The 16,465-nt window shown below is 68.4% G+C and overlaps 1 protein-coding gene across 1 annotated transcript; it reads right to left on the minus strand.

The window, feature by feature from the left end:
• Positions 1–513: 513 nt before the first annotated feature.
• On the minus strand, positions 514–13,478 carry KCND1 (potassium voltage-gated channel subfamily D member 1). The gene is made up of 7 exons (XM_078850240.1): positions 13,306–13,478; positions 10,756–12,418; positions 4,791–4,953; positions 4,508–4,591; positions 3,640–3,735; positions 3,314–3,555; positions 514–2,785 (listed from the first exon to the last, which is right to left on the minus strand). Exons 2-7 carry the CDS (start codon positions 11,868–11,870, stop codon positions 2,584–2,586), a joined length of 1,902 nt encoding a protein of 633 aa, XP_078706366.1. The 5' UTR covers positions 11,871–12,418; positions 13,306–13,478; the 3' UTR covers positions 514–2,583.
• Between the last annotated feature and the right edge of the window lie 2,987 nt (positions 13,479–16,465).

The raw sequence follows: 16,465 nt of genomic DNA on the forward strand, positions 1-16,465 counted from the left end.
GAGAACCCAGGAGTCCGGGCTCGCAGCCCCCGCCCCCATCCCAGAGCTGGGGAGAGAACCCAGGAGTCCGGGCTCGCAGGCCCCGCCCCCATCCCAGAGCTGTGGGGAGAACCCAGGAGTCCGGGCTCGCAGGCCCCGCCCCCATCCCAGAGCTGGGGGGAGAACCCAGGAGTCCGGGCTCGCAGCCCCCGCCCCCATCCCAGAGCTGGGGAGAGAACCCAGGAGTCCGGGCTCGCAGGCCCCGCCCCCATCCCAGAGCTGGGGAGAGAACCCAGGAGTCCGGGCTCGCAGGCCCCGCCCCCATCCCAGAGCTGGGGAGAGAACCCAGGAGTCCGGGCTCACAGGCCCCGCCCCCATCCCAGAGCTGGGGGGAGAACCCAGGAGTCCGGGCTCCCTTACATCCCCCCCCCGAGCCACCCCCTGCCCTGGGTACGTTGGAGCTGGTGCCCCCCACTGGGGCCCCCCGCCCCGCCCCCCCAAGGAAAGCCAGGAGTCGGGGGTCTGAGTTTCAGCACGTCTCATTGTATTTGCTCCAGCGACAGTGGGGCCGCTGTGGGCTCAGGGCAGCCCCTCGCCCCCAGCTTCCCTGCCCCCTCCCGGCCTCTGTCCAACTCCCCCCACTGCGCCCCACATGCAAGGTGCTTCAAAGTCGCCTCTGGCCTCGAAGGGGTTAAACTGCCGAGCTCCCCGCCCCAAATCTGGTCACTTTTATTCTCCCCCCTGTGGACACAAAGGGGAACCTGAGTTGAAGTGATTTGATCAGTCACACACTGAGTCAGGGAGAGGACCCAGGAGTCCGGGCTCCCAGCCTCCCCACCCTCCCACCAACCATTAGTACCCACTCCCCTCCCAGAGCCCCGGAGTCCTGGCTCCCAGCTGCCCGCACTCTAACTTTTCCTTTCATCTTCATGTAGACTAGGAGGTAAATTGAAGGGGGAGGTGTGGGTGGGATCCCCACCCCCAGCCGAGGCACCCCCCTATAGCGATGCCCTCTCGGGGACGGGGTATATTGCTTTGTAGGGGGGGGGCGGTGCAGCAGAGTCCATGTCGCCCCCCTGTGGCCATGCAAGGAATTGGGCGTTGCGCTATACAACCAATGAGGTGGCTGCTCCCCCAGAGCCCGTGGTGGGGCTAGGGGGCACCTACCCCCTCCCCGGTTCCTGTGGGCCATTCCTCAGGGCTGTCTGTCCCCCCGCTTGCCATGCTAGGGGGTGCATGCATTGGTCGGGACCCCCCCAGCTGTTACTGCTGGGGGGCAGGGGGCGGAATACTGCTGCCATTCTTATCAGGGGCACAACAGACCTGCAGGCTGCTGGCGGGGGTGGGGGTCTGAGACCCCCCACTCCCCTCCCAGAGCTGGGTAGAGAAGCCAGGAGTCCTGGCTCCCAGGCCCTCCGCTCTAATCACTAGACCCCACTGCCTTCCCCAAACTGAGAACCCAGGTGTCCAGCCCACCCCCGAATGCCTAGAACGGCACCCGTGAGGCGGATCGCGAGGTGGCCGGCGTCTGGGCAAAGGCGCGACATTAGCAGAGTGTGTCCTTGGATTCGGCGTCCGCTCCCCGTCGATCTTTGTGCCTAGGCAAGGTCCTGGGAAGGAGGGCGGGGAGGTGGAATTTGCGGGGGTCGGGTACCCCCCTTTCTGCTCCCCCACACAGGTGCCTTCCCACTGAGTCTAGACCGGAGATGCATGCAGGCATGGACAGTGCCCCCCGGTGGTGGAAGAGACACATGCATAGATTTCGGGGGACGGGGGGACTGCAGTGAGATCTGGGTGCGGCCCCCTTGGGAGCTGTGGGGTGGGGAGTAGGTGGGTCCACTGGGACAGGTCCAAGGCAGTGGGGAAGGGACCTAGGAGTCTGGCTCTGCAGGTCCTTCGTTCTGATCTACTGCAGTGCGTGTTGGGGGGTGGGCACTGGGCTATATGGACCCCACTCCCCTCCCAGCACAGGACATACAAGGGCTCTGGGTTGAAGAGTTTTCTTGCCCACATTCCCCTGGGGTGGGGGCATGGGGTTGGGGGGGGAAGGCTTTAGCCAGGTGCCGTAACCTTCCGCCCCCCTCGGGCCAGCCCTGGAAGTCGTCCCGTTTGCCCGTCTTGCATAGCTGTCCCCGAGATAGGGCTTTGATTCAAACAGAGAGCTGAGGGGGCGTTCGAGGGGAATGGGCTGGGGGGCAGGACCTGGGCGTCCGGGCAAGGCCGTGTCCCTCGGCGGGTGGCACCTCAGCGTTTGTGTTGCTACAGTGGCGGGACCCAGGCATCCGGGCGAAGTCATGCACCTAAGCGCGGGGGGTCGAGAGGCGTGGGGGGGGGCTAGGTGTCCGGGCTAGGCCTTGGTCCTGTGGAATTCAGGCGTCCGGGACAAATCCAGACCCCCAGGCAGATGCCACCACCCCAGTGTTTGTGGAAGACGATGTCCCTGGGACCGAAGCCGCCGGGCGAGGACATGCACCGAAGCAGGGGGACCCAGGCAGCTGGGGGACCCAGGCCCTTAGGCAGCTGGCGCCCCAGCGTTTGCGGAAGACAATGCCCCTCGGCATGTGTAACCCAGGAGTCCCCCCACAGCCGCTCCATGCTCTGCCCTTACAAGGAGGAGATCTTGACCATGCGGTGGGGCAGGTAGGGGGCAGGCAGGCTGGAGTTGGGCAGGGCGCAGGGTGAGGGGGGACGGCTCTCGGGGGTGTTGGCAGGGGGCGTGGGGATGCTGGTGAGAGCGGCCGCCAGGTCCACCCCGTCGTAGTCCAGCGTCATGTTCTCGTGGGCCTTGGCGTTCAAGCTGGAGCGGCTGTGCGGAGGGAGAGAAGAGAGAGAGAATGAACCCAGGCGTCCTGGCTCCCAACCCCACCCCCCCAGCTCTAACCACTAGGCCCCACTCCCCTCCCAGAGCCGGGGAGAGAACCCAGGCGTCCTGGCCCCCAACCCTCTTGCTCTAACCACTAGGCCCCACTCCCCTCCCAGAGCCGGGGAGAGAACCCAGGCGTCCTGGCCCCCAACCCTCTTGCTCTAACCACTAGACCCCACTCCCCTCCCAGAGCCGGGGAGAGAACCCAGGCGTCCTGGCCCCCAACCCTCTTGCTCTAACCACTAGACCCCACTCCCCTCCCAGAGCCGGGGAGAGAACCCAGGCGTCCTGGCTCCCAGCAGCCCCCGCTCTTCCTCATTTGCCCACTAGGTGGCGGCAGATACCAGCATCCCCCCTAGTGGGGGCTTCCATCGCCTCTTGGTCAGACGCCCCAGGACCCTTCCCAGCTCAGCACCCCCCGCGCCCCCCATTCCTCCACCCCCTCAGGCCCCCAGTGCGGGGCGCGGTCACCTCTGGGGGGCGGCGGGCCCCGTCTGACCGTGCAGCGTGCCGAGCTCCTGGGCGCTGGTGCGGCTGGCGGAGGCGGTGGAGGGGGCGGGGCGCAGGGCTCGGCGCGGGGGGGCCCGGCGGGGGCAGCAGGACCTGGTGCCGCCCTGCTGGGAGGAGACGGAGGTGCTGCGGCTGGTCCGGCCGCCCACTGAGCCCCCCAGGCCGGCCTCGCTGCACGAGCGCTCGTCCGTGAAGTCGTGGCTCTGCGGGGGGGGAGGGGGGAGATTCAGCCTGGCCCACGGCCCCCCCAGCCGCCCCCCCGCCGCCCCCCAGCCGCCCCCCCTCACCGTGGTCCTCTCCAGGCAGCGCAGCAGGTGGTGATGTTGCTGTTCGAAGGTCGAACGATTCCTCACAGCCAGGGCGTGAGCGGCGCTGCCCAGGTCCTGTTTCGCGGGGGGGGGAGATCAGAGCTAGGCAGACACCCCCTTCCGGTGAGCGGGGTGAGTGGGAGGGGTAGCAGAAGGAGGGTTGGCGGGGGGCGCGTTCAAAGGGTGACGCTCGGTTCTGCAGTCCTGTGCGAGGGTAAGGCCAGGAGGGCGTGCGACTGGGCGTGGGTGGGTCCGTGCAGCTGGGGCAGTGTGTGGAGATGGGGGGGTGCCCAGGGAACGGGGGGGGGTGCCGGCATGAATGCCATTGCGTGTGTGCAAAGTGTGAGGTGAGTGTGCGTTGCACAATGATGGGTTTAGTGCAAGCAGGTGAGGGTGAGTTGTGACCATGTTAGTGCAAACGTGTGGCCAGTGTGCTTTGGGACTGTGCATGTGTGAAGGGCGAGTGTGCACTGTGGTTGTGCATGGGAGGGTTACTGCAGTTGTGAGTATGTGAGGGGTGAACGGGCAGCCAGCGTGCACTGGGGTTGTGCGTGAGTGCAACAGTGCGAGCGGTGAACGTGCCGCGTGGGCCTGCTGAGTGTGCACGGTCACGTCCGTGCAACTGAGGCGCTGGCGTCATGGTGAGTCAGCGACGTGCGAGGGGCGAGCGTGCGAGGGGCGAGGGTGTGGGGAGTGCTTTCCTGCCACTCAGCCAGCGTGTGCTGTCACTGTGCACGGGCATCAGCGACTGCAATGGGGCGAGCGTGCGAGGGGCGAGCGTGCGAGGGGCGAGCGTGCAAGGGGCGAGCATGCAAGGGGCAAGTGTGCGAGGGGCAGGAGCAGGTACCTCGAGGCCCCCGTCCCGCTTGTACTGCAGGAAGGCGTTGGTCGTGGTGCTCTTAGCCAGCCGGATCCGTGCCAGGCGAACCTTCTGTGGGGGGGGGGGGACAGGGTCAGAGACACAGACACAAACCTCCCCCCCACCCCCCTTCCGGCCCCCCAGCCCCGCTCCGCACCTCAGCCCCACAACCCCCCTCCCCCCGGCTCACTCTCCCCTCCCCACATCCCCCTCCTTTGCCCTGGCCGCCCCCTCTCCACCTGCCCCGTGGCCCCGCCGTGGCCCCCCAGACCTGCTGCGCCCGGCGTTTGTCCGCCCGCTGGTTCTGGTGGTAGATGCGGCTGAAGTTGGAGACGATGACGGGCACCGGAAGTGCGATGACCAGCACCCCGCTCAGCGAGCAGATGGAGCCGAAGATCTTCCCGGCGATCGTGCTGGGAACCATGTCCCCGTACCTGCCGGGGGAAAGGGAGGGGGAAGCAGGAATGGGGCAGAAGCTCAGCTTTCGGGGGGTGAAAAAAGTACATTCCCAGCCCCGGCGGTCGGGGAGAAAACCCCCAAAATGTGGCCCTGCCGGAGTCTGCCGAGAGCCTGAGCCGGTCACTCGAAGAGGTGTGAACTGCCTCGTGCATCTCACTCCCCGCTGCTCTCGGGCCCCTCCCCGGCAGGGTGGGGAAGATGCCGAGATGCAGCCACCTCGGGGGGGGGCAGCAGGGAACAGCCGCGTATAACACCATGCCGGGATGGCTCTCCCCACGCTGAGATGCAGCTGCCTCTGGGGCAGGGCGGTTGGGGACCAGCCACCCGTAACGCCGCATGAGGATAACAGGCGGCAGAAGTGTTGCAATTCGTAATGGACCGGTTGGGAAAGCGAAATTGCTTGTGGAGACACGCTGTTAATCCACGTCAAGCGAGCGGCGATTATATAATAAAACACAGGCCCCAACACCATGACTTATTTAACGGGCTGAGAATCAATCAACGGCTCGGCGTGCGGCTCCGAGAACCCAGCACACCCCAGAGACCGGCAACGGCATCCCCGTTACGGGCAACACAGGGCGCAGAGATGCGGCCACCTCTGGGGCGGGGCAGCTGGGGACCAGCCGCGCACAACGCCGCAAGGGGACGGCTCGCCCGGCACGGACATGCGGCCACCTCTGGGGCGGGGCAGCTGGGGACCAGCCGCGCACAACGCCGCAAGGGGACGGCTCGCCCGGCACGGACATGCGGCCACCTCTGGGGCGGGGCAGCTGGGGACCAGCCGCGCACAACTCCGCAAGGGGACGGCTCGCCCGGCGCGGACATGCGGCCACCTCTGGGGCGGGGCAGCTGGGGACCAGCCGCACACAACACCGCAAGGGGACAGCTCGCCCGGTGTGGAGATGCGGCCACCTCTGGGGCAGGGCAGCTGGGGACCAGCCGCACACAACGCCGCAAGGGGACGGCTCGCCCGGCGCGGACATGCGGCCACCTCTGGGGCGGGGCAGCTGGGGATCAGCCGCACACAACGCCGCAAGGGGACAGCTCGCCCGGTGCGGAGATGCGGCCACCTCTGGGGCGGGGCAGCTGGGGACCAGCCGCACACAACACCGCAAGGGGACAGCTCGCCCGGCGCGGACATGCGGCCACCTCTGGGGCGGGGCAGCTGGGGACCAGCCGCACACAACACCGCAAGGGGACAGCTCGCCCGGCGCGGACATGCGGCCACCTCTGGGGCGGGGCAGCTGGGGATCAGCCGCACACAACGCCGCAAGGGGACGGCTCGCCCGGCGCGAACATGCGGCCACCTCTGGGGCGGGGCAGCTGGGGACCAGCCATGCACAACGCCGCAAGGGGACGGCTCGCCCGGCGCGGACTTGCGGCCACCTCTGGGGCGGGGCAGCTGGGGACCAGCCGCACACAACACCGCAAGGGGACAGCTCGCCCGGTGCGGAGATGCAGCCACCTCTGGGGCAGGGCAGCTGGGGACCAGCCGCACACAACGCCGCAAGGGGACGGCTCGCCCGGCGCGGACATGCGGCCACCTCTGGGGCGGGGCAGCTGGGGACCAGCCGCACACAACACCGCAAGGGGACAGCTCGCCCGGTGCGGAGATGCAGCCACCTCTGGGGCAGGGCAGCTGGGGACCAGCCGCACACAACGCCGCAAGGGGACGGCTCGCCCGGCGCGGACATGCGGCCACCTCTGGGGCGGGGCAGCTAAAGAAGAATTTGATAGTCAGTGGGAATTCCAGGGAATTTTAGCTGGGTGGTGGCTTGTTATAACTGGCCAGGAAACTGGGATCCCCCTGCTGAGATCCCTGCCCCGCAGCACGGCACCCCCCAGCGCCCGGCCCCACTGCCAGGGGAGAGCGCCCCTGCCCAGCCCCCGCAGCACGGCACCCCCTAGTGGCTCAGTGCAGACCCCCAGACAAGGGCAATGTATGGGGGGCAGGAAGGGGATTCTGTGTTCTGTGCGGGGGAGGGATTCTAAAGTGGGGGAGGAATCAGGAGCCCCCCTCCCCCCTCGTGTGCCTCTGGGCTGGCTCCAGAGAACATGAAATATTCACAGGTCCCAGCGCGGAGCCGGTCCGCTTGGCAGCGAGAGGTTGCTGTAACCTTGCACTGCGGCGTGGGCGGGGGCCCTGGGGCTGAACCAGGGGTGGGGGGAGATACCACACTGGGGGGGCCTTGGGACTGATCTGAGGGGGGGCAGGATACCAGTCTGGGGGGGGACCTGGGGCTGATCCAGGGAGGGCAGAATAGCAGGGTCTGGGGGGGGACCTGGGGCTGATCTGGGGGTGGGGGGCAGGATACCAGGGTGGGGGGGAATGGGGCTGACCAGGGTACTGAAGGATGCTCCTTGGACCCGGGGGGGGGGAAGGTTGGGGGGGATCTGACAGCCCCGACCTCCCTGTAACTCCACGGGGCGGCGGGGGGTGTGTGTGAGCTGCCCGGGGCCGGAGATGCACAGAAATGGGAGAGCAGGAAGGGGGCCCCACCCTGCTTCACCTAGGGGGCAGCAGCGGGGCCTGGAAGGTGCCTGGGGTGGGGGGGGATCCTGCCATGAAACAAAGTTGGGGGGCTGGATTAGGCCCCAATTCGCCCTGGAGCAGATGAGATCACGACCCCATGGCAGACGCGCAAAGAGCCAAAAAACCCAGGAGTCCTGGCCCTCAGCCCCCCTGCTCTAACCCACCAGACCCCCCTCCCCTCCCAGAGCCAGGGAGAGAACCCAGGAGTCCTGGCCCTCAGCCCCCCTGCTCTAACCCACCAGACCCCCCTCCCCTCCCAGAGCCAGGGAGAGAACCCAGGAGTCCTGGCCCTCGCCCCCCTGCTCTAACCCACCAGACCCCCCTCCCCTCCCAGAGCCAGGGAGTCCTGGCCCTCAGCCCCCCTGCTCTAACCCACCAGACCCCCCTCCCCTCCCAGAGCCAGGGAGTCCTGGCCCTCAGCCCCCCTGCTCTAACCCACCAGACCCCCCTCCCCTCCCAGAGCCAGGGAGAGAACCCAGGAGTCCTGGCCCTCAGCCCCCCTGCTCTAACCCACCAGACCCCCCTCCCCTCCCAGAGCCAGGGAGAGAACCCAGGAGTCCTGGCCCTCAGCCCCCCTGCTCTAACCCACCAGACCCCCCTCCCCTCCCAGAGCTGGGGAGAGAACCCAGGTGTCCTGGCGCCTCTCTATTCCCTTCACCATGAAGACACATCTCCTCCAAGCCCCCATTCAACCTGGTGGGACCCGTCACTCAATCCAGGCTGTTAACACTTGAACCTAGTGACTGGGGAGAGCGACTTTCCTCCCCTCATCATTGCAGCGTGAACCTCCGGCCAACCTGCCTACCCCAGGGCCCAGCCCCCTCCTGCTCCTGCCCTCCGCCTTACCCACAGTGCATCTCTTCCACACGCCCTGGTGTAATAGTGACCCCCTGCGGAGCACGAAAACCCCACGGTGCCCCCTGCTGGGAAGTAAGGGAAGGACAGTTTGTGTGGTGACCTGGGGATTGTGCGTGTGTCCTTGCTGCCCCCTGCTGGGGGGCTGAGCCCTGTGCTGTTTATTTGGGGGGGGACCCAGACTCCTGCTAGGGTATTACAGCCCCCCCCCCAGAGCAGGGTGTGAATCCCAGCGTCCGGGCCAAGCCCCATCTCCCATGAGTCTCTCCTGCCTCCCGAGCAGCCTCTGCAGAGGAAGAGACTCGATGGTCCCCCCTCAGGGTCCGTCCCAAACGGCTGGTCCCAGCCGCTCTGCCCCAGAGGTGGCTGCATCTCGGCGCCGGGCCAGCCAACCCTTTGTGGTGTTATGTGAGGCTATTCCCTGCTGCCCCACCCCAGAGGTGGCTGCATCTCGGCGCCGGGCGATCTGTCCCCGTGCAGCCCACTGGGAGGCCCCGCTGAAGGCCCAGTGTGGGAAGATTATCCGGGCAACTCCGCTCCTGCCAGAGGACAGGGGAGAGGATCCTGGAATGGGCCCCTCGCCCCGTCCTATGCACACCCAACCCCCCGCACACCACCCCCTCCGGCTCAGGCACCGGGGGTGGTCAAGACTCATTTAGGAGCTCAAAACACAGCCGCTAATTACACCTCAAATAATGAGCACCGGGTGGTGGGGGCTGGGAGCCAGGACTCCTGGGTTCCCTCCCCGGCTCTGTGGTTCGCCCCAGCAATGATGCAGTAAGAACCAGCAGGAATCCGGGGGCTGTTAAAGAGACATGCAGTGCCCCTCACTCCCGACTCGCAGCCCCCCGCCAGCCCGGCCCTGCCCCCCCAGCCCTGCCGGTGCCCCTCACTCCCGACCCGCAGCCCCCCGCCAGCCCGGCCCTGCCCCCGCAGCTCTGCCGGTGCCCCTCACTCCCGACCCGCAGCCCCCCGCCAGCCCGGCCCTGCCCCCCCAGCTCTGCCGGTGCCCCTCACTCCCGACTCGCAGCCCCCCGCTAGACCGGCCCTGCCCCCCCAGCCCTGCTGGTGCCCCTCACTCCCGACCCGCAGCCCCCCGCCAGCCCGGCCCTGCCCCCCCAGCCCTGCCGGTGCCCCTCACTCCCGACCCGCAGCCCCCCGCCAGCCCGGCCCTGCCCCCCCAGCCCTGCCGGTGCCCCTCACTCCCGACTCGCAGCCCCCCGCCAGCCCGGCCCTGCCCCCCCAGCTCTGCCGGTGCCCCTCACTCCCGACTCGCAGCCCCCCGCTAGACCGGCCCTGCCCCCCAAGCCCTGCCGGTGCCCCTCACTCCCGACCCGCAGCCCCCCGCCAGCCCAGCCCTGCCCCCCCAGCCCTGCCGGTGCCCCTCACTCCCGACCCGCAGCCCCCCGCTAGACCGGCCCTGCCCCCCCAGCCCTGCCGGTGCCCCTCACTCCCGACCCGCAGCCCCCCGCCAGCCCGGCCCTGCCCCCCCAGCCCTGCCGGTGCCCCTCACTCCCGACCCGCAGCCCCCCGCCAGCCCGGCCCTGCCCCCCCAGCCCTGCCGGTGCCCCTCACTCCCGGCCCGCAGCCCCCCGCCGGCCCGGCCCTGCCCCCCCCAGCCCTGCCGGTGCCCCTCACTCCCGACCCGCAACCCCCCGCTGGCCCGGCCCTGTCCCCCAAGCCCTGCCGGTGCCCCTCACTCCCGACCCGCAGCCCCCAGCTCCTCTCTTTCGCTCTCCCCTCCCCCTGCTGCTGCCCCGTGGGCTCTTAGGAAGAATTACGACCTGAACAAATGTTTGCATTCTGGGCTATCCAGCCCACTGCAGATGGCACCAGCCGCACCAGGCCCGGCCTCCTGCCCACAAGTTCCCCCACTCGAGTGCTTTGCCCTCCACTGTCCTTCCCGAGCCAGGAGAGAACTCAGGCGTCCGGGCTCCCAGCCCCCCTGCTCTAACCACCAGCCCCCACTCCCCTCCGAGAGCCGGGCAGAGAACCCAGGCGTCCGGGGTCCAGCCCCCCCCTCCGCACCTCATGCACTTCCGCCCTTTCCCAGCCTATTCTGAATCGGATGCATGTGGGAATTCCCCAGGTTGGATTCCCACTCTGCTCCCAGGAGCCCCAAGAACAGCCCTGCTGGTGCCCCACGGACCCAACGGGGGCAGTCAGTCATTTGCCCAAATTTCCTGGCCACGGTAGAGTCCGGGCCCGGACTCCAGGGACAATAACTCAAAAACCTGAGAAAAAAGCCTTCAACAGATGGCGGGGTCGGTTCCGAAGCGTCCGGCTCTCGGATCCCCCCGCCTGACAGGGCCCAAACGGGATCCCGGGAGAAAGCAGAGCCGGGGGCCCAGGGCTGAGCGGTGGGGGGGGCCGCAGGGCGCAGACTCACCCCAGCGTGGTCATGGTGACGATGGTGTACCAGAAGGCGGCCGGGATGCTGGTGAAGTTGGTGCTGCGGGTCCCTTTCTCGGCGTAGAACATGACGGTGGCGAAGATGATGATGGCCATGGTCAGGGAGAAGAGGAGGAAGCCCAGCTCGGAGGCGCAGCTCTTGAGGGTGTAGCCCAGGATCCGCAGGCCCTGCGAGTGCCGGGAGAACTTGAAGATGCGGAAGACCCGGAAGACCCGCAGGGTGACAAAGGCCCCGCTCACGTCCTCGTTCTCCGGCATCACCAGCCCGATGTAGTAGGGCAGGATGGCCACCACGTCGATGATGCTCATGACGCTGCGCAGAAACTGGCAGCGGCTGGGGGCGGCGAAGAGCCGGAGAAGGTACTCGCCGGTGAAGATGAGGACGCAGGCCGTGTCCATGCAGGAGAAGGCCAAGGGGAAGCGGTCGCCGCAGGGCTGCTGGCGCTTCCGGCCGGGCGGCGGCTGGCAGGGGATGGTCTCCACCACGTTGGCGATCACCGAGACGGCGATGAAGAAGCCGGTGACGTAGTAGAAGACCAAGGCCACCGTGCTGGTGTGGGGGTTCTCGAAGGCCCGCCACAGCCGCTGCCGGACGGTGCTGTCCGGCGGCAAGGAGAGGTCGGTGGCGCTCTCCGCTTCTTCGTCCTCGGCCAGCCGCTCGGCGTTCTCCTTCTTGCGGTCGCGGTATTCCTCCAGGCAGCAGTCGCCGATCAGCTCCGGGATGATGCCGTAAAAGCTCAGCTCCTCGTCGAAGGCCTGGATGCACTCGTGCCGGGGGTAATGCAGGTGGCCGGTGCGGTAGAAGTTCAGGACGTGGCGGAAGATCTCCGGGTCGCGGTCGAAGAAATACTCCCGGCTGTCCTCGTTGTAGAAGAACTCCTTCTCCGAGCTGCCGAGCAGCGTGTCCGGGTACCGGTCCAGCGTGTTCTGCCAGGTCTGGAACCGCCGGCCGCTCACGTTCACCACCAGGATCTCGTCCCCCCGGGGTCGCTTGACGCTGGGTGGTTTGGGTATCGGCTTCTTGGCCAAGGGCAGCCAGCCCACGGCGGCCGCGCGGGCGAAGGGCAGCCAGGTGGCCACGCCGGCCGCCATGGTGGCCAGGCGCGGGGGTCGCCGGGGCAGGGCAGAGGCGTCAGCTCGGAACGGGGAGGGCGCCAAAGCCGGAGGTGCCCGGGGAGTGGCCTTGGGACCCAGGAGATTGGGGCGCCGGCAGGAGGGGGGGTCGTCTCCAAACTTGGATGTGTCCAAGGGAAATCGGGGCAGTTCTCAGGACCCAGGAGATGGGGGAAGAAAGTCTCAGGACCGGTCTCAGGACCCAGGGCTCCGCTAACTGCGGGTCCCCCGTGGGAACCTCCCCACCCCGCCTGCCCGGGGCTCAGCTGTCTCCGAAACACAAGCCCCAAGCCGGCGTGTTGCTGTGGGGCACAGAGCCAGGGTCTAGAGGGAGAGACGAGTCGCTCCTGGTCACGGTCTCAGGTACCCCCCCGGTCTCGGCTGTCCCCGGAGGGGGTGCTGCTGTCCCAGCTGAGGCCTGGTCTCTCGAGGCATCGGGGGGGGGGGGTTTGGGCCTCTCCACGCCGCTGGCTCTTGGCAAAGGGGGCCGAAGGGCTCGGCAGCCCAGCGGGGGGCGTCTCAGGGCGCTGCGGGCAGGAGAGAAGAGACGTGAGAAAGAAAATCAAGAACTGCAGATTGGACACCTCAGCCCGGACGCCTGGGTTCTCTCCCCTGCTCTGGGAGGGGAGGGGGGTCTAGTGGTTAGAGGACGGGGGCGGGGCCTGGGAGCCAGGATGCCTGGGTTCTCTCCCCAGCTCTGGGAGGGGAGTGGCGGCTGGTGGGTAGAGCGGGGGTGGGGGGGCTGGGAGCCAGGATGCCTGGGTTCTCTCCCCAGCTGTGGGGGCTGGTGGGTTGGAGTGGGGGACCCCCGGGGGAGGGAGGGGGTCAGTCCTAGCCTAGCAGTGGGGGAGGGGTGTTTTTGATTCTTACTCAAACCCCTTTTCCCGGGGCCCAGCCCCTCCCCCCATTGCAGGGGACAGGAACTGCTCCATGTGGGATGGGGGGGGTGTCAGGAGGGGCCACCGGACTCAGGGACACCCCAGCCCTGGGGTGGGTATGGGGCCAGGGCGGGGGGCACATGCAGGGGGTGGGGGGCAGGTCTGGGGGGGCAGCTACCAGAGGTGCTGGAACTAGGGGGGCTGGGGGGGGCTGCCGTACCCCCCCGGCTGTAGGTGGTTTCCATCCTATCCAGGGTTTGCAGCTCGGCTCTCAGCCCCCCCCCCCCCCCGCACTGTCCCAGTGCCCCTGGCAGACGCGGGGGGACAGATCCGGGGGCTCGGGGGGGGGATCCGCTAAGGGGGCAGATCCGGGGCCTCGGGGGGGCGGATCGGGGGGGGCCGATCCGGGGGCTGGGGGGGCGGATCCGGGGGGGCAGATCCGGGGCCTCGGGGGGGCGGATCTGGGGGGGGCCGATCCGGGGGGACAGATCCGGGGGCTCGGGGGGGGGCGGATGCGGGGGGGGGGCAGCTCTCACCTCTCCCCGGCGGCCGCGGGCGGCGATCCGGGCTCGGGGCTGGGGGGGGTCCCTGCCCCGCCCCCCCCCCAGGCGCATCGCTCCGCGGGCTCCGGCCGGGTGTGGGTGAAGCGGGTCCCGCCTGCATCAGGCGGCGGGGGGGGGATGTACCGGCTTTTATAGCGCAGCGGCGGCTGCCGGGTGGGGGGAAGGAGGGGGAGGGGGGAGGGAGGGATCTGTGGGGGGGAGATAGATCCATAGGGGATGGGGAAAAGAGATGGGTCTATGGGGGGGAGAGTTGGATCATGGGGTGGGGGAGGGATCTATAGCCGGTGGGGAGGAGGGATCTATAGGCGGTGGGGATGGATCTATGGGGTGGGGGAGGGAGGGATCTATGGGGTGGGGATGGATCTATGGGGGTGGGGGAGGGAGGGATCTATAGGGGGTCGGGAGGGATCTATCAGGGGGGATTGTGGGGTCAGAAGGGGAAGGGGGGAGCCGGGGGATTGAAGGGGCAGAGATGAGGTTGGAGGAGGGGCACCCCCAGGGCGGGGATGGGGGGGTCCAGATGACCCAGAGCAGAGGGAGCATTTGGGGGACTGAGCCCGGAGGGGGGTGGAGTCACCGGACCCCTCCCCCACAACAACTCCAGGCAGCTGAGGAGCGGTCCACAGACTCAGAGCCAGGGAGAGAACCCAGGAGTTCTGGCTCCCAGCCCCCGTCCACACCTGACATATCTGGGGGTCCCAGCAGGATCAGCACACGGGGTTAGTGCCCCTCACTCCCGACCCGCAGCCCCCGCTAGCCCGGCCCTGGGCCCCCCCAGCCCTGCTGGTGCCCCTCACTCCCGACCCGCAGCCCCTGCTAGCCCAGACCTGCGCCCTCCCAGCCCTGCCAGTGCCCCTCACTCCCGACCCGCAGCCCCTGCCAGCGCGGCCCTGGGCCCCCCCCAGCCCTGCCGGTGCCCCTCACTCCCGACCCGCAGCCCCCGCTAGCCCAGCCCTGCCGGTGCCCCTCACTCCCGACCCGCAGCCCCCGCTAGCCCGGCCCTGGGCCTTCCCAGCCCTGCCGGTGCCCCTCACTCCCGACCCGCAGCCCCTACCAGCCCGGCCCTGGCCCCCCCAGCCCTGCCGGTGCCCCTCACTCCTGACCCGCAGCCCCCGCTAGCCCAGCCCTGGGCCTTCCCAGCCCTGCCGGTGCCCCTCACTCCCGACCTGCAGCCCCCGCTAGCCCAGCCCTGGGCTTTCCCAGCCCTGCCGGTGCCCCTCACTCCCGACCTGCAGCCCCTACCAGCCCGGCCCTGCCCCCCCAGCTCTCTGCGACTTACCAGACTCCCCACCCCCACGTGCCCCGAGTTGCCAGTGTCAGAACAAACCCTTAATCAGCACATGGGAAACACGCAGCACTTAGAGCAAATCGATACCCAGAGCGGCTAAGAGCTGTTCAGTGAATGGGCTGAGAGCCAGGTCTGCGGCCTGGGCGTGGGGGCACCGGCAGGGCTGGGGGGGCAGGGCCGGGCTGGCAGGGGCTGCGGGTCGGGAGTGAGGGGCACCAGCAGGGCTGGGGGTGGCAGGGCCGGGCTGGTAGGGGCTGGGGGTCGGGAGTGAGGGGCACCGGCAGCGCCGGGGGGGCAGGGGCTGCGGGTTGGGAGTGAGGGGCACCGGCAGGGCTGGGGGGGCAGGGCCGGGCTGGCAGGGGCTGCGGGTCGGGAGTGAGGGGCACCAGCAGGGCTGGGGGGGGGCAGGGCCGGGCTGGCAGGGGCTGCGGGTCGGGAGTGAGGGGCACCAGCAGGGCTGGGGGGTGGCAGGGCCGGGCTGGTAGGGGCTGGGGGTCGGGAGTGAGGGGCACCGGCAGCGCCGGGGGGGCAGGGGCTGCGGGTTGGGAGTGAGGGGCACCGGCAGGGCTGGGGGGGCAGGGCCGGGCTGGCAGGGGCTGCAGGTCGGGAGTGAGGGGCACCGGCAGAGATTGGGAGTCAGGAGCTCAGGGCCGTTGGACCAGCCCCCTGCCCTGGGGTAGGATCAGGGCGGGTGCCCCTTAGAGGGGACAGGCCCCATGTGCCCTTCTCTGCTCCCCCAAAGCAGCCACCCCTCCCCCTTTCCCTGCTTGCAGCTGAGCCCGGTGCCAGCCACGGGCGTGAAGCAGGAATCTCACGACAGCTCCAGCATCAGGACCCTTCAAAGGCTCCCGGTGACAGGCGGGTGATGGTGCCCCCAATACGTCACCCGCCAGCGAGACGCGCCCCAGAAAAACAACCTGCTGCCAGAGAATCCAGCCCCCGCTCCAGCCAACAGCCCCCTCCCCGAGCCAGGGAGAGACCCAAGCATCCGGGCTCCCAGCCTTCCCGCCCCTGCTCTAACCGCCAGACCCCACTGCAGGGCAAAACGTTCTGAGCCTGTGACTTGCTGTTCATTCTGCCATGACCCCAGGCGGGTGAAATCTCCGCTGCCCTGATTCCCACCCCGCCCCCCATCCTCACACCTGCACCTTCAGTGCGGGAGGTCCCGAGTGTCCGGGCAGCTGCCCCACCCCAGAGGCGGCTGCATCATCGCACAAGGTCTGCCGGCTCTGGGGACAAAGGCCTGTGGGCCCATTGATGGTCGACTTTGCTCAGGGAAAGAGGTAAAAGTGTCTGTACCTTGTTGATCCCATGGGCCCATTTACCCTGGTGTCCTGGCTAAGGTTGATTTTCCCAAGGGCCCTGCACCCCCAGCCAGACACCAAATATCCTGCCTCCTGCTCACCCTGCTGCAGTGGGATCCAAGTTCGATACCAGCCCGGCTCTGGGATGAAATCCAGTGGCCGGTAGTTCCGCAGGCCCCCCACCAAGGGAGTTTCCAAACTTATCAGCTGTTTGGTCTCCTTCCAGCGCCCCCTGCTGGCAGAATGGCAGAGATCTATGGGGGCTGAGGACCCAGGCGGGGGGTCTTTGCCCTGTGCCGACACCCCGCCCCCCCCAAGTCCTGCCTCCCACCCCTCCCCCTTCCAAATAACAGACATTCACTTCTTGCCAGAACTCACCTCTTTATTGTGCTTTGTAACTTTTTGGACAGAATTTAAGCTGCCACGTGACTGGCTGATGAAAAGCTGGCCTCCCATTGGTCAGGAGGGTTCTCTGTCCCGCCCCCTTCCCCCCAGGCCATTGGATTGTGCGGAGGAAAAATAGTCTATAAATAAGACGGGG

Source organism: Lepidochelys kempii, chromosome 23, assembly GCF_965140285.1.
Source record: "Lepidochelys kempii isolate rLepKem1 chromosome 23, rLepKem1.hap1, whole genome shotgun sequence".
Lineage (NCBI taxonomy): Eukaryota > Metazoa > Chordata > Testudines > Cheloniidae > Lepidochelys > Lepidochelys kempii.